This window comes from Microtus pennsylvanicus, chromosome 17 (genome assembly GCF_037038515.1).
Source record: "Microtus pennsylvanicus isolate mMicPen1 chromosome 17, mMicPen1.hap1, whole genome shotgun sequence".
NCBI classification, from domain to species: domain Eukaryota; kingdom Metazoa; phylum Chordata; class Mammalia; order Rodentia; family Cricetidae; genus Microtus; species Microtus pennsylvanicus.
The window spans coordinates 25,067,204-25,082,975 of record NC_134595.1 but is presented as its reverse complement, the minus strand read 5'-3'; the positions used below and the strand labels follow the sequence as shown (position 1 = coordinate 25,082,975).

Genomic DNA, 15,772 nt, shown 5'->3' with positions numbered 1-15,772 from the left:
AATCATTTTGCAGAGGTCACTTAGGATGTTAGGAAACAGAGTATATTTTTACTAAGCAGTGATCCAGTCATTAATTTTCATATTATACTTTTAGTGATGATAATTACATGTGAGTGAAAATGTGGATGTGCACAAAAGTTAACCTTAGTACTTTGGCATGCACCTTTAAGGAGGCATAAATTATCATTATTTTCGTGGGAAGAGACAAGGATCTTCACTCCATTAATAGCTGTCAATATCTCTTTTTTCTACTACAGATTGCAAAGATTAGGATAATAATTTTCCAACCAATATGTTTTCATAGAAGTAAAATTGCACATGAGATTGAATTTTTAGAATTTATGTCTTATTATGGCACTTAATCGCAGGTGTATTTTCTACCTGTTCAGTGGTTTTCATAATGATATACTTGGTTCTATGGAGCCTTATCAGAACTTCTAAAATCAAAATTCAAAGAGCAATTTTTAAAACGTAAAAGTCCGCTTTCTGTGGACACTTTGCCACCACAGCGCCTCACGGCTTGAACTGCTTCTGTTACCTCGGTGATTGGCCACATATGAGGTTTTTGTCATTGGAAAGAACCTTGAAGGGAAATGGGTGGGTACAAGTCCTCAAACTTCTCTTTTACGCTGAGAAGAGTCATCTGAGCCTAGAGAGCATACTTTTTCTTTTTTTTCTGCAAAGCTAGACAGGTCCCAAGGGATGTTTTTGCACATGATGTTGGTTTCGCTCTGTCTTAGTAAAGACTGCCTGCCCATGAACTCAAGGCATGATGATGGATATTTCCACCCACTGCTTGCTTCTCTTTCTAGTTTGGACATGTCTTCTGAACAGCTGCACTGGAAACATTTTTTTGTTTGCACAGAGATATCTCCCAAACATCCAACATGCAATTTTAAAAGGGAAGAGACTAAAGATGTCAAAGAAATCACTCAGTTCTAAAGATTGTAATTTTCCAGTATTTCTGCTTATCAAGCTGCAAAAAGTCGACAAAGATGATACAATATAACATCCACGGTTAAGGGATACACTTACTTTTGTCACTTAATATCTACAAATCTTTTGTTGGTGTCTTCTCCTTGATATGAGTTTTCAGACTTTGCAAACCTTTATTTCTTCAGTGCTGATATACAGGACAAAGGTGGTTAAATATGCTTTTGGATATTAGGTGCCATCCCACTGAAGCGCCTAATGACTACTTAGCTTTGGAATGAATGTGACTAGATTAAGCTTCCTCATTATTTTAAACTTCTAAAGGTAATATCAAACTAAGTTTAAATCCAAGCAGCGGGTATTTCCACATTTTATTCCTAGAGTGTCAAATAAATAAAGGTAAGATATAGTGTAGTGTAATTAGAAAGATAATGTATGATGTAAAGTGGAAACCATGGAATGCTGATTTCCAAAACCACCTTCTACCTTTAAACACATTGAAACTCCCTTGTCCTATGCATAGTCTAAGTACCAGTGTTTAACTTTCCTCTCAGCTTTATGAATGCCAGAAGTCAAAACTGTTGATAATTTAGTAATCTAATGTAAGCAGACTTAAGGGGAGGGGGGAAGATGTGCAATAAACAAGTATGCTTAAGTCTTATTTTAGTCGGCCAAGCAAGTTCTGGGGAATCTAATCCAAACAGACACCTCTGCACCATTTAACTTTGTCACACTTGCGAATTCCTTCCTCATTAGATGGCCATGTGCATGTATTGCATGTGGACATCTGCAAAGCCATTTCCAATGTATTCTGACAAACATAGAAAAAGTGGGAAAGTGGGACAAAGAGTGAGGCCGCACTGATTGCTTGGGGTCTGCTACAGGAGGAAGGGCTGAACAGACACTGCCTTGCTAGGAAATTCTTATGGGAACGGGGGCATTGAAAAGGAACCCAGAGGAACGTAAGGTTAAAGGACTGGGTTGACGCTATGGCCCACCTGCAAGGCATGCAGTGCCCCCCAAAGGGTGTACACTGCCTCTGTGACTTCACTTCTAAATGAAGCTTTGGTCTGGGTTCCAGATCCCCTTGGCTCTCTAAGTCACCTCAAAAGTGGTCTCTCTCTCATAAGCTTGCAGGGAGAAGAGAGATGAGTTAGCTGAGAGTCAGCTGTTCCACCAGAGGCACGGCTGGGGAGTTGAAAGAAAAGCATGCGCTTTTCTCCCATAACGTTTCATTCTGGAGGAAAGGGGAACGAATGTCCAAAGACAACAGCTTCCCTGCACTGCTCCTGACAACACTGGCTCTACCTTGTGCTACTGAGTCTGGAACTCCTGGGAGTCAGAATTCCTCCAGCACATGTGTGTGTGTGTGGGGGGGGGATCTCCATAACCAGACCCCCGTTTTGTTCTGAAAGGACTGCAGTTGCCGGCTTTATTTAAAGAGGAGGAGCTTTGAGCGTGAATTTTTTGTTTGACTGTCACAAAAGGTTCACTCCATTCACAAACGATGCACCCTCCAATCCGTTTCCTTTTATCCTGCTCTGGCTTGCTAGTTCTCTGAGAGGAAAGGCTAGACACGAGGCACACCTCTCTTCCTGTTTTGTTAACTCAAGTGACTGCCTCAATCTTTTTCAAATGATCTGGGACCAAAGGAGGGCAAAGGGTGCAGGCCAGGGCTTAGTAGAGCTACCCAGCCACGGTGCGGGGGCTTGAGGTTCCCCACCTCCGTTTAGTGCCTCCCAGAGCTGCGCCCACCCGCCAAAGGTTTCCAGAAAAAGGCCACAGAAGACGTTTCACTGTGAAACGCGGAACGTCCTGAATCTGTTATCCCCCCCCCCCCCCCCCAGGGCACTGGGGTGCATGCCTTCTCCCAGGAGGCAGTTTACCCAAGCTAGGAAATGATTCCTTCCCAGTGTTTGGAGACCCCGCTCGTCGCCACGCCCACTCCTGCTCACCAGGGTCTCAAACCATTGGAGTCCTGGGGAGGCTTGGATGCTTTGTCTAGGCTGGGGCTCATCTTCCGAACCCATCAGTTCAGAAGGGAACAAAGAGCCTCTACTCACAAGCCCCTGCCTCCGCCTCTCCCAGGAATTCCCACGCGTGAGTTCACCACCTTCAAGACCCCTTCCTTTGTCTGCCTGGCAAAAACAGGTCTGCTGGGAATGCCCACACCCCTCCCAATTTTTTCTTTCCCACCATTGACGTGGATTTTCAAACCACCCACTTCTGTGTAAACGACCTCACATGGGTCTTTTATTTATTTATTTATTTTCTTTTCTCTGATACAGACCTTGAATAGGTTCGCTGAAGCATAAGGACCATTCAGCTCCTCCTTATTAGCTTTCCTTTCTCCTACAGTCCCCTTTGAATGTGGTACTGTTAGGCTAGCTTTGTACAGACTGGCAAGTCCTTCCGCGAGGATACACCTGCGTCTTGCTCACTTAAATGCGACTGATTACTCATAGAGGAGCAGGGATATTAAGAAAAGAGCTGCGTAAAGTTTCACAGTGTGTGTGTTACCAGCCCCGTGCCCCCGCGCAAACAAAAATGGCAAGCATCCTTCTTCGTTTTAAAAATGTCAGAGACAATTTAAAAACAGAAGGAAATCTCAGCCAGGGCAGTTTCTTTCCGACTGCGGAAACCTCCGGGCTTGGAAGGATTTCCGAAACAGGACTTTTAACAGAGTTGACAAGGAGGATCATATCCTCAGAAAAAAAGCTTCCAAGTCAGTCAGAGACACGAAGTTACAAGGAGGTCTGCTCCCCAGAGACTTCAAAGGCTGAGAGGCCAGAGGAGAGAGGAAGGAAGTGTGATATTTACAGAACTTAATGGGGCGGAGATTTTGAACACATCTTGACAAACTCAAGAAAGAGAAAACAGACTGTGAAAGCATAGTGCCCTTCTAAAACAGAAACCACGAAACTCAGGAGTTTTATCCGTGGAGGAGCAAGTAAGGTATCATCCTTATTGGCACTGTAATTGCTAATTAAAAAAAGAAAGAAAGAAGCCAGATCTCACAGGCGCCTCCCACCACCACCAAAATCAAAAACAAACAAACAAAGAAGAGTTAAGAAGAGTCATTTCCTCTTCTGTGAACTTAAACTTCTGCCTTTCGAGAAAGCCGCTTTTTATAGTATTTTCCTAGACTGGCAGGACACAGAAGGGAGGAAAGAAAAGGACTCAATGAGTAAAGACATCTCCTGAGTTCCACTCAAGCATTAAAATGACAAGGGCACACGTTCTTTGTTGACACTTCTGCAGTGACTTCTTTGGCAAGCGGCACCCTGTGCCAATATATCTGTCACCATCACCACCACCACCACCACCACCACCACCACCACTACCGCACAGGACAGGACAAGTTAAACTCATACAGGAAACAGCATGGAACCCCTCATCTCCACACACACACCTCCAAAGAGCCATTGTTATTTAATTCATGGCACTAGCCATACGGAAGCTCAAAGCAACACACACAGCCATCCAAACATCACTCTGTGCCCATTTCACTGTGGCTTGACTGTGTCATATCCTGAACACGCATTTACCCGATGAGTTGCGTCTCCTGGTGCTCCTCAGTTCTTGCTATTTCTTTTGTCTTATAAAAGATCAGAAGTAGACTTATAGTGCAGATGGTCCACCGTTTTCTAATGGAGCGCATCTTGGGTGCCCGGGAAAGTCCTGGTTGCCCCAGCTCCGGCACCTTCTCCTGGTATAAACGCTCCGTTTTGGGGAAATAAGCGAGAGGAGAAATCTGAAAATTGTGAAGGGAGCGTGGAGCCGAGATCCCAGAATCAGGTCGCTAGGATGTTCTGCGGTGGAGCTCTCTGGGCTCCCCAGCGCTGCCCAGCGTCCTGCCGCGCAGTTTGCACTAACCAGGCCAGGGTCGCTAGGCGCCGTCTCCCCGGGGCTCAGGTTTCTTTTCAAATGTGACACCTTGTGCATAGGAGGTGGCGGTCGCTTCTGCAGCTGGGCTGGGGGCGTCACTGGCCCTTTCCTCGCCGTAACAGGGAACTGATAAGCAAGGCCAGCCAATCACCGGGCTGAGGGGGCGGAGGCTGCTGTTGCCTTGCGTTGCTGGCGGCAGCTAGGAGAGTAACGTCGTGGGCTCGGTCTGCACTATGCCGGGGGAGGAAGCTCACTGTCGCACGCGCGCGCGTTCTCGCGCACATACTCAAAAAACCAGAGACACACACAGACACACTCTTACCGTTTCCTAGGACGCCTACACGACAACGCCACGGATCCACGAGCGTCCGGACTATCTGACTACATCAATGTAAAGAGAGTGTCGGATCTGAGAAAGAAGAGACACTCATCCCACCAGAGGAATGCCATGGATAGGACTAGGGGTGGGATGAGAAAGGAGCCTGTTACGGAAAGCGTGTTTGCTAAACATACATGATCGCACTAGCGAATAAACCTGTCCGATGTAGAGTGACATCCAGAAGGAAAGTAGAAGGAGGACGTTCATTATTTAGTGCACAGCTCTGTCTGGAAAATACAAATATACACGGGAGTCAATGAGCTGGTCTCGGCCAGAATGGGTGTGTAATGAGGATCCCAGCTCGAGGTTTGCGGTAAGCCAGTGAAGTCAGAGGTGGCCTTATGAACGTTACGGGTATTTGTGTGACCCTCTCGTTGTCATTTGGAAACTACTCACGAAGAAGCGTAGGGAAGTCCACTGCCATTTAAACTTAACTGCAGAGAGCCAGGATTCAGAGAAAAGCAGCAACCTCTGGACTGGACTCAGGCACACCCACAAACATTCTCAGTCCAAGAGAAGAAGAACGGAAGGGTTGAACGCAGGACCGGCAGACACGTCTTGAAAATTTAACTCAAGTGTTTTGGCCTCTGATTTTCACCCCTCCTCCCATTTTCCTTATCCCTATTGTATTGTGCAGCTGGCGCACTTTCTGAATTTCGTGTGTGTGAGCACCTCTCCTTCCTAGTTTCCGGCACATCCACGTGAGCTGACTGCAGGGGCTTATCACACGTACCATCTGCACGCTTCCTCAACTGGAGACAGAGCCTGGAAGCCAGACTCCTTCCTATCTGTGTGCCTTAGCCCCTAGATCCCTGAGGCTCTCACGTCTGAATTCCTGCTCCTTAAGACTGAGCATTGCCACTGGTAGTCCTTTAAGCAAGCCATTAAGTTTGCACTTTTCTCATCAGGAAACGATGCGGCCCACCACCAAGACTTGGCCATTCTTGGACTGGAGGAGGAATTCTGAGTAACTCCTGGGGCAGCAAGAAATGAAAACACATCACTCTCTTTCTTAAATTCTGGGGTTCCAGAAGTTCAGGGATAGAGTTTGCCCAGCTGCCAAAGTTTATAAATAACATGAGAAAGCTTACTGTAAGACCTGGGTTCCTGGCTGATGCATGTCGGTCTGTCGGTCCCTATTTGAGGTTTACTAAATTAAAAATCTCTCAAATTTTGAGAGCCTAATCTCAGCAACACAGCCAAGCAAAGGGCTGACTCTAAAAAAGCACCAAGGAGCAAGTCATTATGAGCCTTTATTGACACTACAAGTGGCCTGCCAGGAGACTTCCCAGTTTATTGATGTCTAGGCAAATCCTGCTTGCCTTAATGCATTTTTGTTACTCAGACTTCTCAACTAGCAGCAGGGAGAAGCATAAAACAGTCTCTTATTTGAGTTAAAGGGAAGAGGTATTGTGGGGATGTGTCTATGTAGCAATAAAAAAAAACCCACTATAAAATAAAAAAAAAACTTCTGTTTATTGCAAGGCAAATTATTTTTACATGAATATGTGACTAAACTTTTTCTATATTAATTCATTTTTCACATAAAAACCCATTTAAAATCTTTTATTTCTTGTTTTTTTATATGTTGCCCTTTTGTTATTTCCATACATAAGAAGCAAATATAATGTGTCCAATCAAGAAAGACCGTGACTTTAGCTAGAATGCACAACCATAAATTTAATTTACAAATCAGCAAAAGTCTATCATTGTTTTCAGTTCATCATCATTCTTTGGCTAGCATAATTTATTTCATATTCTTTTGCATTCATTGCCATTGTAGCCAAGCATGGATGTTTTTGTTGTTGTTGTTGTTTTGCAGTGGACAACAAGTACTATTACTTAATCTTCAATTCGTAATAGCTAATTTGAATGTCCCATGAGAGGCATCTTTTAGCATGTGCTGTTCAGAAACACGTTCGATTTTAAGAACCATTTTAATTGCTTAAGGTACACATTTTAATTATCTATAGACCCTTGTTTCAGCCTAGGAGTTCTGTGGTTCTTGCTCTTACTAATTTTATTACATAGCACTTTGAGATGTTAAAAAAATACAGAAGCACTACCCCATCCGCATTTTGGTATATCCTACTCTATTACCTGGCTTTTTTCTTTTAAAAAAAAAATGTCTTTTTGCTTTGATTCTCTGATTGAACATGATGACTGGTCCTGCCCGATAGGAAGAGAGTAAGTGTCAGACCAATGTTCTTCAGTACAGCTTTCTTTGTGAGTACGGGAACTTCACTGGGTGATTGTTTGAGTCACTACCTCTAAAGATATCATTAATGGTTATAATTTTTAAGTGTGCCTTTTCAATCTTCTTTCTTGCTCCTGGGCTAGTCTACTTTTCATTTCTTCTTTTATGAACTTTCCCCCTCACATTTCCCAACTGAAAAAAAAAAAGAATTAATTTCTTTTCTTATGTATTTCCTTTTCACATAATTCTCAATACATCATATTAAAATCAAAAGAAAAAATTATAACACAAAATTTCAAGACCAAAAGAACTATCTATTTCTTTTGAAATCTGAATATATATTCTTATGACTTCTTTATCAATTCATAATGAATAGCTTTGGAAAAAAATGTGTGATGGTTTATACAATGTCAAATTACATTTCATTGTTTTTAAGAAAATAAATTTCGTAAACAAAAGGACATTTTAATGGATTTTTACAATATGATTTGTATACCCTAATAAAAATAATATGGTTATTATTAGCTGGCATGATATTGGTGGTATAGTATGCAAAAGACTTGCTCTCCTGAAAAGTGTGTTGAAATTAAATATATGCATTTACCTGTATCTACTCATCATATATGCATGCACACACACACACACACATCCACACACAAACACACACGCATTGCATTCCCTATAGTACTTTTTTTCCAAAAAATAAGCTAAAATTTTTAGCCAGACTCAGAGCAGTAAGAAAACCCAACTGGTAAACGTATTCACCTAGTTTCAACAAAGGAGTTGGATCCTGGGGATCCACACAAAAGATGCAGAGAATAAACTTCTGCTGGTGGTCCTCTGACCTCCACAATGGCATGTACACACACACACACACACACACACACAAAACATAATACATATTACAATTAAGAAAAAACAGACTCTCCTGTTCTTAGAGTGACAATATTGTGGAGTTGATTAGCAATTGTCTTGTCTCATTTTTTATACCTTTTGTTTATTCCAGAATTTTTATTTCCTACTTTTATCTACTGAAGTTGGATTGGTTCGCATTTAAATGTACAAAGCAACCAATTTTATTAAAGATTACAGAGTTTAGGCTTGGCCTGCTATTGTACTAAGATTCTGAAAATCTCAATTTTTGAAAAGTAAGCAATTGGACAAATGAAAAAAAAAATCTTTCTGATAAAAAAGGTCGAATTTCAAGCATAGAAATTCCTGATCCATCAGTAAAGGAATACTGCTGGTGAAGATGGATCAATAGACACTCATTAGAGGGAGCTTTTGAGAATAAGAGAAAAATAATGAGTCCATTTTACGTCTGACCTATAACTCCCCCACATAAAATAAATAATTGATCTTTCCTCTCTATTACCACAATCATAATTCCCTATATCCCACTTGAAAATCCGTCAATAGCTATAGATATCATATGTATTGTGGTTAGGCACATCATTCTGACATCCATCATTTATGTGCTTATGATGATTTATATTAGTTTCAATCCTACTATTAAACAAACATTATAAAATTGAGTCACTATACAAGGAATATAAAAATATCATGACTTTTAATGTATGACCTAAATGTACAATTATTTATTTCTCCAAAACATGCTTTAGAATATGATGTAAATATGGTGGATTTATTCACTTTTAATCTTCCTGACAAGAGATTACATCTACAGTGAATTCTTAAAAATGAATGCTTATTGTAACATTATATGTAAAGTGTTATTAAAATTTCCGTAGAACTGACAAAGGTGTCAGAGTGTATATGATCAGCGGCACGGAACCTACATGTTTGCACCAGGGGGGTTTGCAAATGAAGGTTCTTATTTAATACATGCCGAAGTCTCTTGAAAGAGGAAATCAATGTCAGAAGTATCAGCAAACTGCTCCCTAGACAGTATTATAAGCTAAAAGAAACAACATTCTGTATAAAAAGGGATTGATAAGAAACAAATTTCTGATATATTTTCATGAAACCTGAGAAAAGAAAATTTAACTAAGACTTGTAGCGTTGCTTGTGTCCTTGGAGCCTAACATTGATTTTAAGGAGAACTCCCACTGTGAGTTTGGGAACACAGCATTCATTGTTAACAGGTTCCAGTCACAGGAAACATACATTTTTGTGATCAAGCAGTGCTGATAACTGTCAGTTAATTTTGAAAAGAGAGTGGATATGTTCCCTAACAGGGCAACAAAACTCTTAATAATAAAAGAAAAACTACCAAGTTTAAGGTAGAAAAACAGAAAACAGAGAACTTCATTCATAAAATAAAAAATTCAGTAAAGTCTCAGTTTTAATGGGAAGCTAGAGAAATTAAGAGGACAAAAGCAACTTGAATTTCTGAGGTACAAGAATAAATGGGGAGGTAAACTGAAGTAAAATCAAATTTGTTACAGGTGAGAAAGTAAAGCAACGCAGAGACATTTTGGGTCACCAGAAATGAGGGCAGGAGAAAGGACAGACAGCGCAAAAGACAGTTGGTTACTAAGAGTAAGTGTGTAAGTAGGTGATGGAAGTAGAGGAGGTGGAGGGGAATGCCAGTGGTGGCACTGCCATGGAAAATCAAAAGGATGCTTTCTTTATGCTTGGCCATAGCCTGCCTAATGGGTCCCCCCAAAAAGCCCCTCAGAATTGGGGGCTTCTGGAGAAGGAAAAAAATTCTTCAAATGGATGATGACAAACTAGTTGATTGATCTTCAATATCACAACAAAGGGACAAAGATACTCATTTAGCAACCATGGATTGCGGAGTATTGCTCCCTTAACTCGTATTACTGTGAAATTCAAATAGTTTATTTATTCATATATTCTCTTTACATAGCAAAGGTGTCACCCAAAATATCAATTCAAGATTAATAATGAAAACCTGCGATTTGTATTTGGTGTTAAAATACTTTATTGTAATTATTTTCTTTCTTTCTTTCTTTCTTTCTTTCTTTCTTTCTTTCTTTCTTTCTTTCTTTCTTTCTTTCTTTCTTTCTTTTTTTTTCGAGACAGGGTTTCTCCGTAGCTTTTGGTTCCTGTTCTGGAACTAGCTCTATCTAGACCAGGCTGGCCTCGAACTCACAGAGATCTGCCTGCCTGTGCCTCCCGAGTGCTGGGGTTAAAGGCTTGCGCCACCTCTGCCTGGCTGTAATTATTTTCTAAGCTAGCATATGAGCTTCATTAGCTGGTTTTGAGCTAACAGGCAAAGCCACCAGTGATGGAGGTTGCAACATCTAATTTCTTCTTCATGACCTGTTGCCGGCTATTTTCTATGGCTCTGTATTACTTCTCTTCTCATTCCAGAGTCCAGTCAGGAGGAGCACTCTCTCTGAAATAACAGCAAACGTCATAGTAGAAACTCCTAATGCAGCCCTCAGTTAGTTTTCTCCTCAGATATATCTGAGTGTTAAGTTCCCTGCGAAGGCTTATCAAAGTTTGACATATGGTCAAGCTCGAAGTCAGGAAGATAGTTAAACGGTAGCTCCTTCAGGAGTTTCTTGGTTTCCTACATATCCATAAATGAGTCTAGAAAAGAGAGAAAAGAAAGACAGAAAAATAAGAAAAAGAAAACAGAGATTTAAGCCTGAAAAAGCATACTACAATAACTACACCACATTAGATAGAAATATATATTCAAAAATAAAAGCCACAGAGCCGGGCGGTGGTGGCGCACGCCTTTAATCCCAGCACTTGGGAGGCAGAGGCAGGCAGATCTCTGTGAGTTCGAGACCAGCCTGGTCTACAAGAGCTAGTTCCAGGACAGGACAGGCTCCAAAACCACAGAGAAACCCTGTCTCGAAAAAGCAAAAAAATAATAAATAAATAAAAAATAAAAGCCACAGTGCCATGAGAGCATGGTTAGTGATAACTGCGAGAGAAGGGTCAAGCTGCTGGTCAAGTCTACCACATCCACAGAGACAGGGAATTATAAGAAGGCAAAACTAATTTGTAAGTTTTTTATAAAATATAAAAAAGCAAACAGAGTGGAAATATCACTGTTGGAAGGAAAATCAGCTGTTTCATGTTTCTAACCTCCTCTGTGCAGAAAACCAAAGAGATAAAAACCAAGGGCAAATTTTCATAATCTAGTGTCTCACTGTGGACTCGACGATACCATTCTATCAGCATTTCCAAGTATTCTGCATACCCAAGCAGAAGCTTGCATTGCTTGCCACATACAGGGAGCAACCTTTCTTGTTCACCTCAGCGCGGGGGTACATATGCAAGTCACATCATCGGCTTTAGGGCTGTGGTCTAAGCTTCCATTTCACAAAGAGAGCCCGATGGGGAGCAAACAAAATTATTGTTTCTCTGCTCTAAAACACTGGTTCTCAATCTTCCTAATGCTGCTACACTTAACACAGTTCCCCATGAGGAAGTCACCCCTCCCCGAAACCGTAGATATTCTCTTTGCGACTTCATAACTATAATTTTACTACTGTCGTGAATCATAAAGTAAATACGTGATATGCAGGATATCTGATATGTAACCTCAAAAAAGAGTCACAACCCAAAGACTGAGAATTGATGTTTCAGAGTTTCTGTTTTAATTGGAATCCTTTCTCATTTGCATATTTATTCAATTATTTAGTTGTTGTTGGTTATTTTTTTGAGACAGGGTTTTTCTGTAGGTTTGGAGCCTGTCTTGGAACTCATTTTGTAGACCAGGCTGACCTTGAACAGAGATCCGCTCGTGTCTGCCTCCTGAGTGCTCAGATTAAATGCATGTGCCACCACCACCCAGCTCACATTTATCCCTTAGAATAATCTATGTGCAGAGTTTATATGCAGCTATCTCGACTCTCTCATAAATCTTGGTGTTTATTTGCGAAAACAACCATTATTGGCACTGCTTTCTAAACAGGGATTATTTCCTCCCTAGGACTTCCAGAGAACAAAGAGCCCAGAGGCTGTCCTGGAACCATTTTATTTAGTTACATATTCTCATTAAATTAACAATACTTTGGGCAATATTCCTCAGAAGTTTTGAACCAAATATTTCACAGATCAAGTAGAGGAACTTGAACAGAGAAAAAATAGCTGTGGGCCCTTGGATGTTCAAAAACCAGAAGAATCAACTTCATCTCATTGTCTTCTCAGAAAGGTAACTAGCAATTTTTACTTTCATTACATAATTAACATTTAGTGGATATTTGCAATACATTAGTCTTTAAGTATGTTTGGCGACTTAGATAATGTACATAATATAGATTTGCAAAGGATTAGGAGGTGTGGCCTTATGGGAAGAGGTGTATCACTCTGGGCAGGCTGTGGGCATTTGCAAGAGATGCACACTTTTCTAGTATTCTCTTTTTGTCTTGTGACTGTGGATCAAGAGGTGAGTTCTCAATTGTTTCTTCGCTCAGCCATCACGAACTCTGTAACCATAAGTCAGATATAACACTTTCTTCCCTAAGGTGCCATGGTCACGGTGTTTTACCACAGCAACCAAAGAGCAACAAGGCAGAAGTGTACTTATTTATGAACATCAGTGTTTTCTTTGCAAATGCCTGGTAGAAGCAGAGAACAACACAGAGCAACAGAGCTCTTGGGATTGGGACTACAGCGTTGTTGACGCTACAACAGAAACTAACTACTCTATGTACAAATCTCAGGAACTTGTGAAATAGTTAATTTGGTAAGACTTTGTTGCCTTTGATTTTACCTGTATGAACTTTTTTTTAATTTTTGTGTTTTCTGAAATTTTTGTCAAGTTTTATTATTGGACTTAAGTAAAATCATAAAATACATTTCAAAATACCTCTCAGATTTAAACAACAATACTTGACAAAAGTATTATTTTGTCATTATATTTGGATTGAATATAATTCAGCAGTTTATTTGTAGAAATGTTTCAAATTAATCATTTTATGGAACAAGTAATCATAGTATGGAATTACAGTTAATATTTGCTGTGTTTCTGCATCCATTTTATTTTGCAAAGAATCTGTTGATTTCATGTGCAGAGTCACATTGTTACAGAATTGTATTTATTATGTTATTTTCTACCTACAAACATTTTTTGGCATCTTATTTAATTGAAGAACATAGGCATTCTAAAATTCTTTTTATGTACTTCATTGTCCATGTGGCATGTTTTTATGTGTATTTTTTCTTGGTTTTGCTTCACTTGGTTTATTTTTGAGATAGGATCATGCTATGGAACACAAACTGGCTGAACAGAAGTTCAATTATAAATATCTATCACACTATAGAGCTGATATTTTCTTTTGATTCTAATTTGGCTAGTAATTCAATTATAGACATACATGTTTGCTTATCATTAATCTTTGTGTGTATATATATATACATATATATATATATAATGATATATATATATATAAAATGAGACTTAGATAATGTCAATGAGTAAAGCACCATGATTAATTTTTAATCATCTACATAAGAAAATTGTACACCAATGAATTTGAAATGTCATATGAAAAGGTGATAAGTTTTCTATGCCATGTAGGTTACATAGATAGTTTGCATTGATCTGCTCTTTGTCTATTGGTTTTGTTCTATAGTGTCTGACAAGGATCTGGAATTGGTCTAGATATCTATAAAGTCAGCATTTTCTAACCGAAGCTAGGGGATTATAATTTGAATACCGTCTGAGATAAATAGACCTTTCCCAAATCAATCCATCCATAAACCAACCAACCAATCAACTAAATAGGCTAATGCTAAGAAAGACAGTTATTACTGGCAACTTGGTACCTGTTGCTTTGCTCTTCTGTGTGTTTTTTCCTAAACATATTTTAAAGTCTACTTTATAAGACATGAGAATATAGTTTATTTCTGTGTTCTTATTAGATATCTTATTAAATTCTTTTCTTTTCAACTCTCATAATACCCATTCCTTTAATGGTTATTCTTTTTCTTTTATATATATATGAGAGTTTTCTTTTAGCAGGTATATGTGTTCAGAGGCCAGGAGAGTGTTTGGATTTGGAACTGAAGCTACAGATTTCTTTTGATCCATCATGTAGGTGCTAAGCCTTGAGCCCTTGTCTTCTGCAAGAATAGCAAGTGGTGTTAACTACTGAGTTACCTTTACACCCCAACAACATCTCCTTCTATGTTGTGTGATTTGTGATAGAGGTTTACAATTCTGAGATTTCAATTTTTTTCTTCTTTTCCTTTTAACTTATTGTGCTTTCATATTTAAGGGACAATATTTTGACAGTATATTATTCTGTCATGATTTGTCAAAATACATTTTTTTTCTTTTTGATCATACCATTTAGGAAAGCTTACTTTAAGAATTTCCTTTCTCTTATAAGTCATACGTTGTTTATATCCTTTGAGAATAAGACACCAAAAGAGGATTAGATATAGAAAAGTTTTTGGAGAAATGACAGCGAGGAACAATAGTATGTAGCCAGTAGAAGTGGTCGAACAATCTGATACCCAAGGCTTACTGCTGTGATGAACAAGGAAGGCTATTATAAGAATTGTAATCTCAACCTTGGGTATAATATAAATGTGTGTTTAAGTCATGCACACAGAAAATTTTAAAATGAAGTATCCCAGCAGACAGGATAAGTATTCAAGCCATGACCAGTAATAGGTGATAACATTCCCCATGAAGTATAACACAAATGAAACAAAGGACTCAGAGAATAACCTTGGCCTTCCTATCATGAATACTTTCTGCAGCAGACATCTGAGTGGAATGTATCAGGTCCTGGATATTTGTGCCTTCCTCAAAGATGTAGTTTGTTATATATTCAACGAAGCAGCTCTTTTAATATTCTTCTCATCCTTGATGTATGGGATAAACTTATAAAGTTACTAGTTGATTGGAAAAAAGTATTCTCTTTGTCACTTCTTTATTACCATGAGGTCATATTTTACAGTTATCTTTTCTCTTTTTTATTGTGCATATTATCATATTTATTGGCCTTAGTAGCATACCTTGCATTAGACTCAAACCTTTGTTTATGGATTATGATGCCTTAGTTGTCATACTTGTCTGAAGATAAGTAGATGCATTTGTCTGTTCATAATTATATTAGAATATATGAATAAAAAGAGATGTCCAAATATGTCACAGAGCTGACAGATATCCTGTCCCTGGTATCTTTATTCAAGCATATCATTATAATTATTATTCTAAAAGTATTCTTTGCTGTTGGGTAATATTTAGGAGTTAGGCCTTCCCTTGACTGCAGGTCCTACACTTGGTTCATGCACATCCTCTGCCTGTTTTCTAGTTAAAAATTAGTTCCAAATATTGATCTTGTTATCTTTTAATTTAGACAAACCTTAAGTACCACTTAAATTAGTCCACATTTTCTAAGAGGTAGATAAAAAAGGAAGATTAGACCTTAAAAATGTATATTGGAGAAAATTTTTCAAGACAAAGAGTAAGA

General features: G+C 39.3%; 1 protein-coding gene across 1 annotated transcript in view; it reads right to left on the bottom strand.

Moving 5' to 3' along the window:
* Positions 1-5,170, bottom strand: part of St8sia4 (ST8 alpha-N-acetyl-neuraminide alpha-2,8-sialyltransferase 4) — a 90,942-nt gene extending 85,772 nt beyond the window's left edge. The window contains exon 1 of the mRNA XM_075951539.1: positions 4,482-5,170. Within this exon, the coding sequence (XP_075807654.1) occupies positions 4,482-4,594 (113 nt within the window). The 5' untranslated portion in view covers positions 4,595-5,170. The remainder of the gene's footprint in view (positions 1-4,481) is intronic.
* Positions 5,171-15,772: the final 10,602 nt, after the last annotated feature.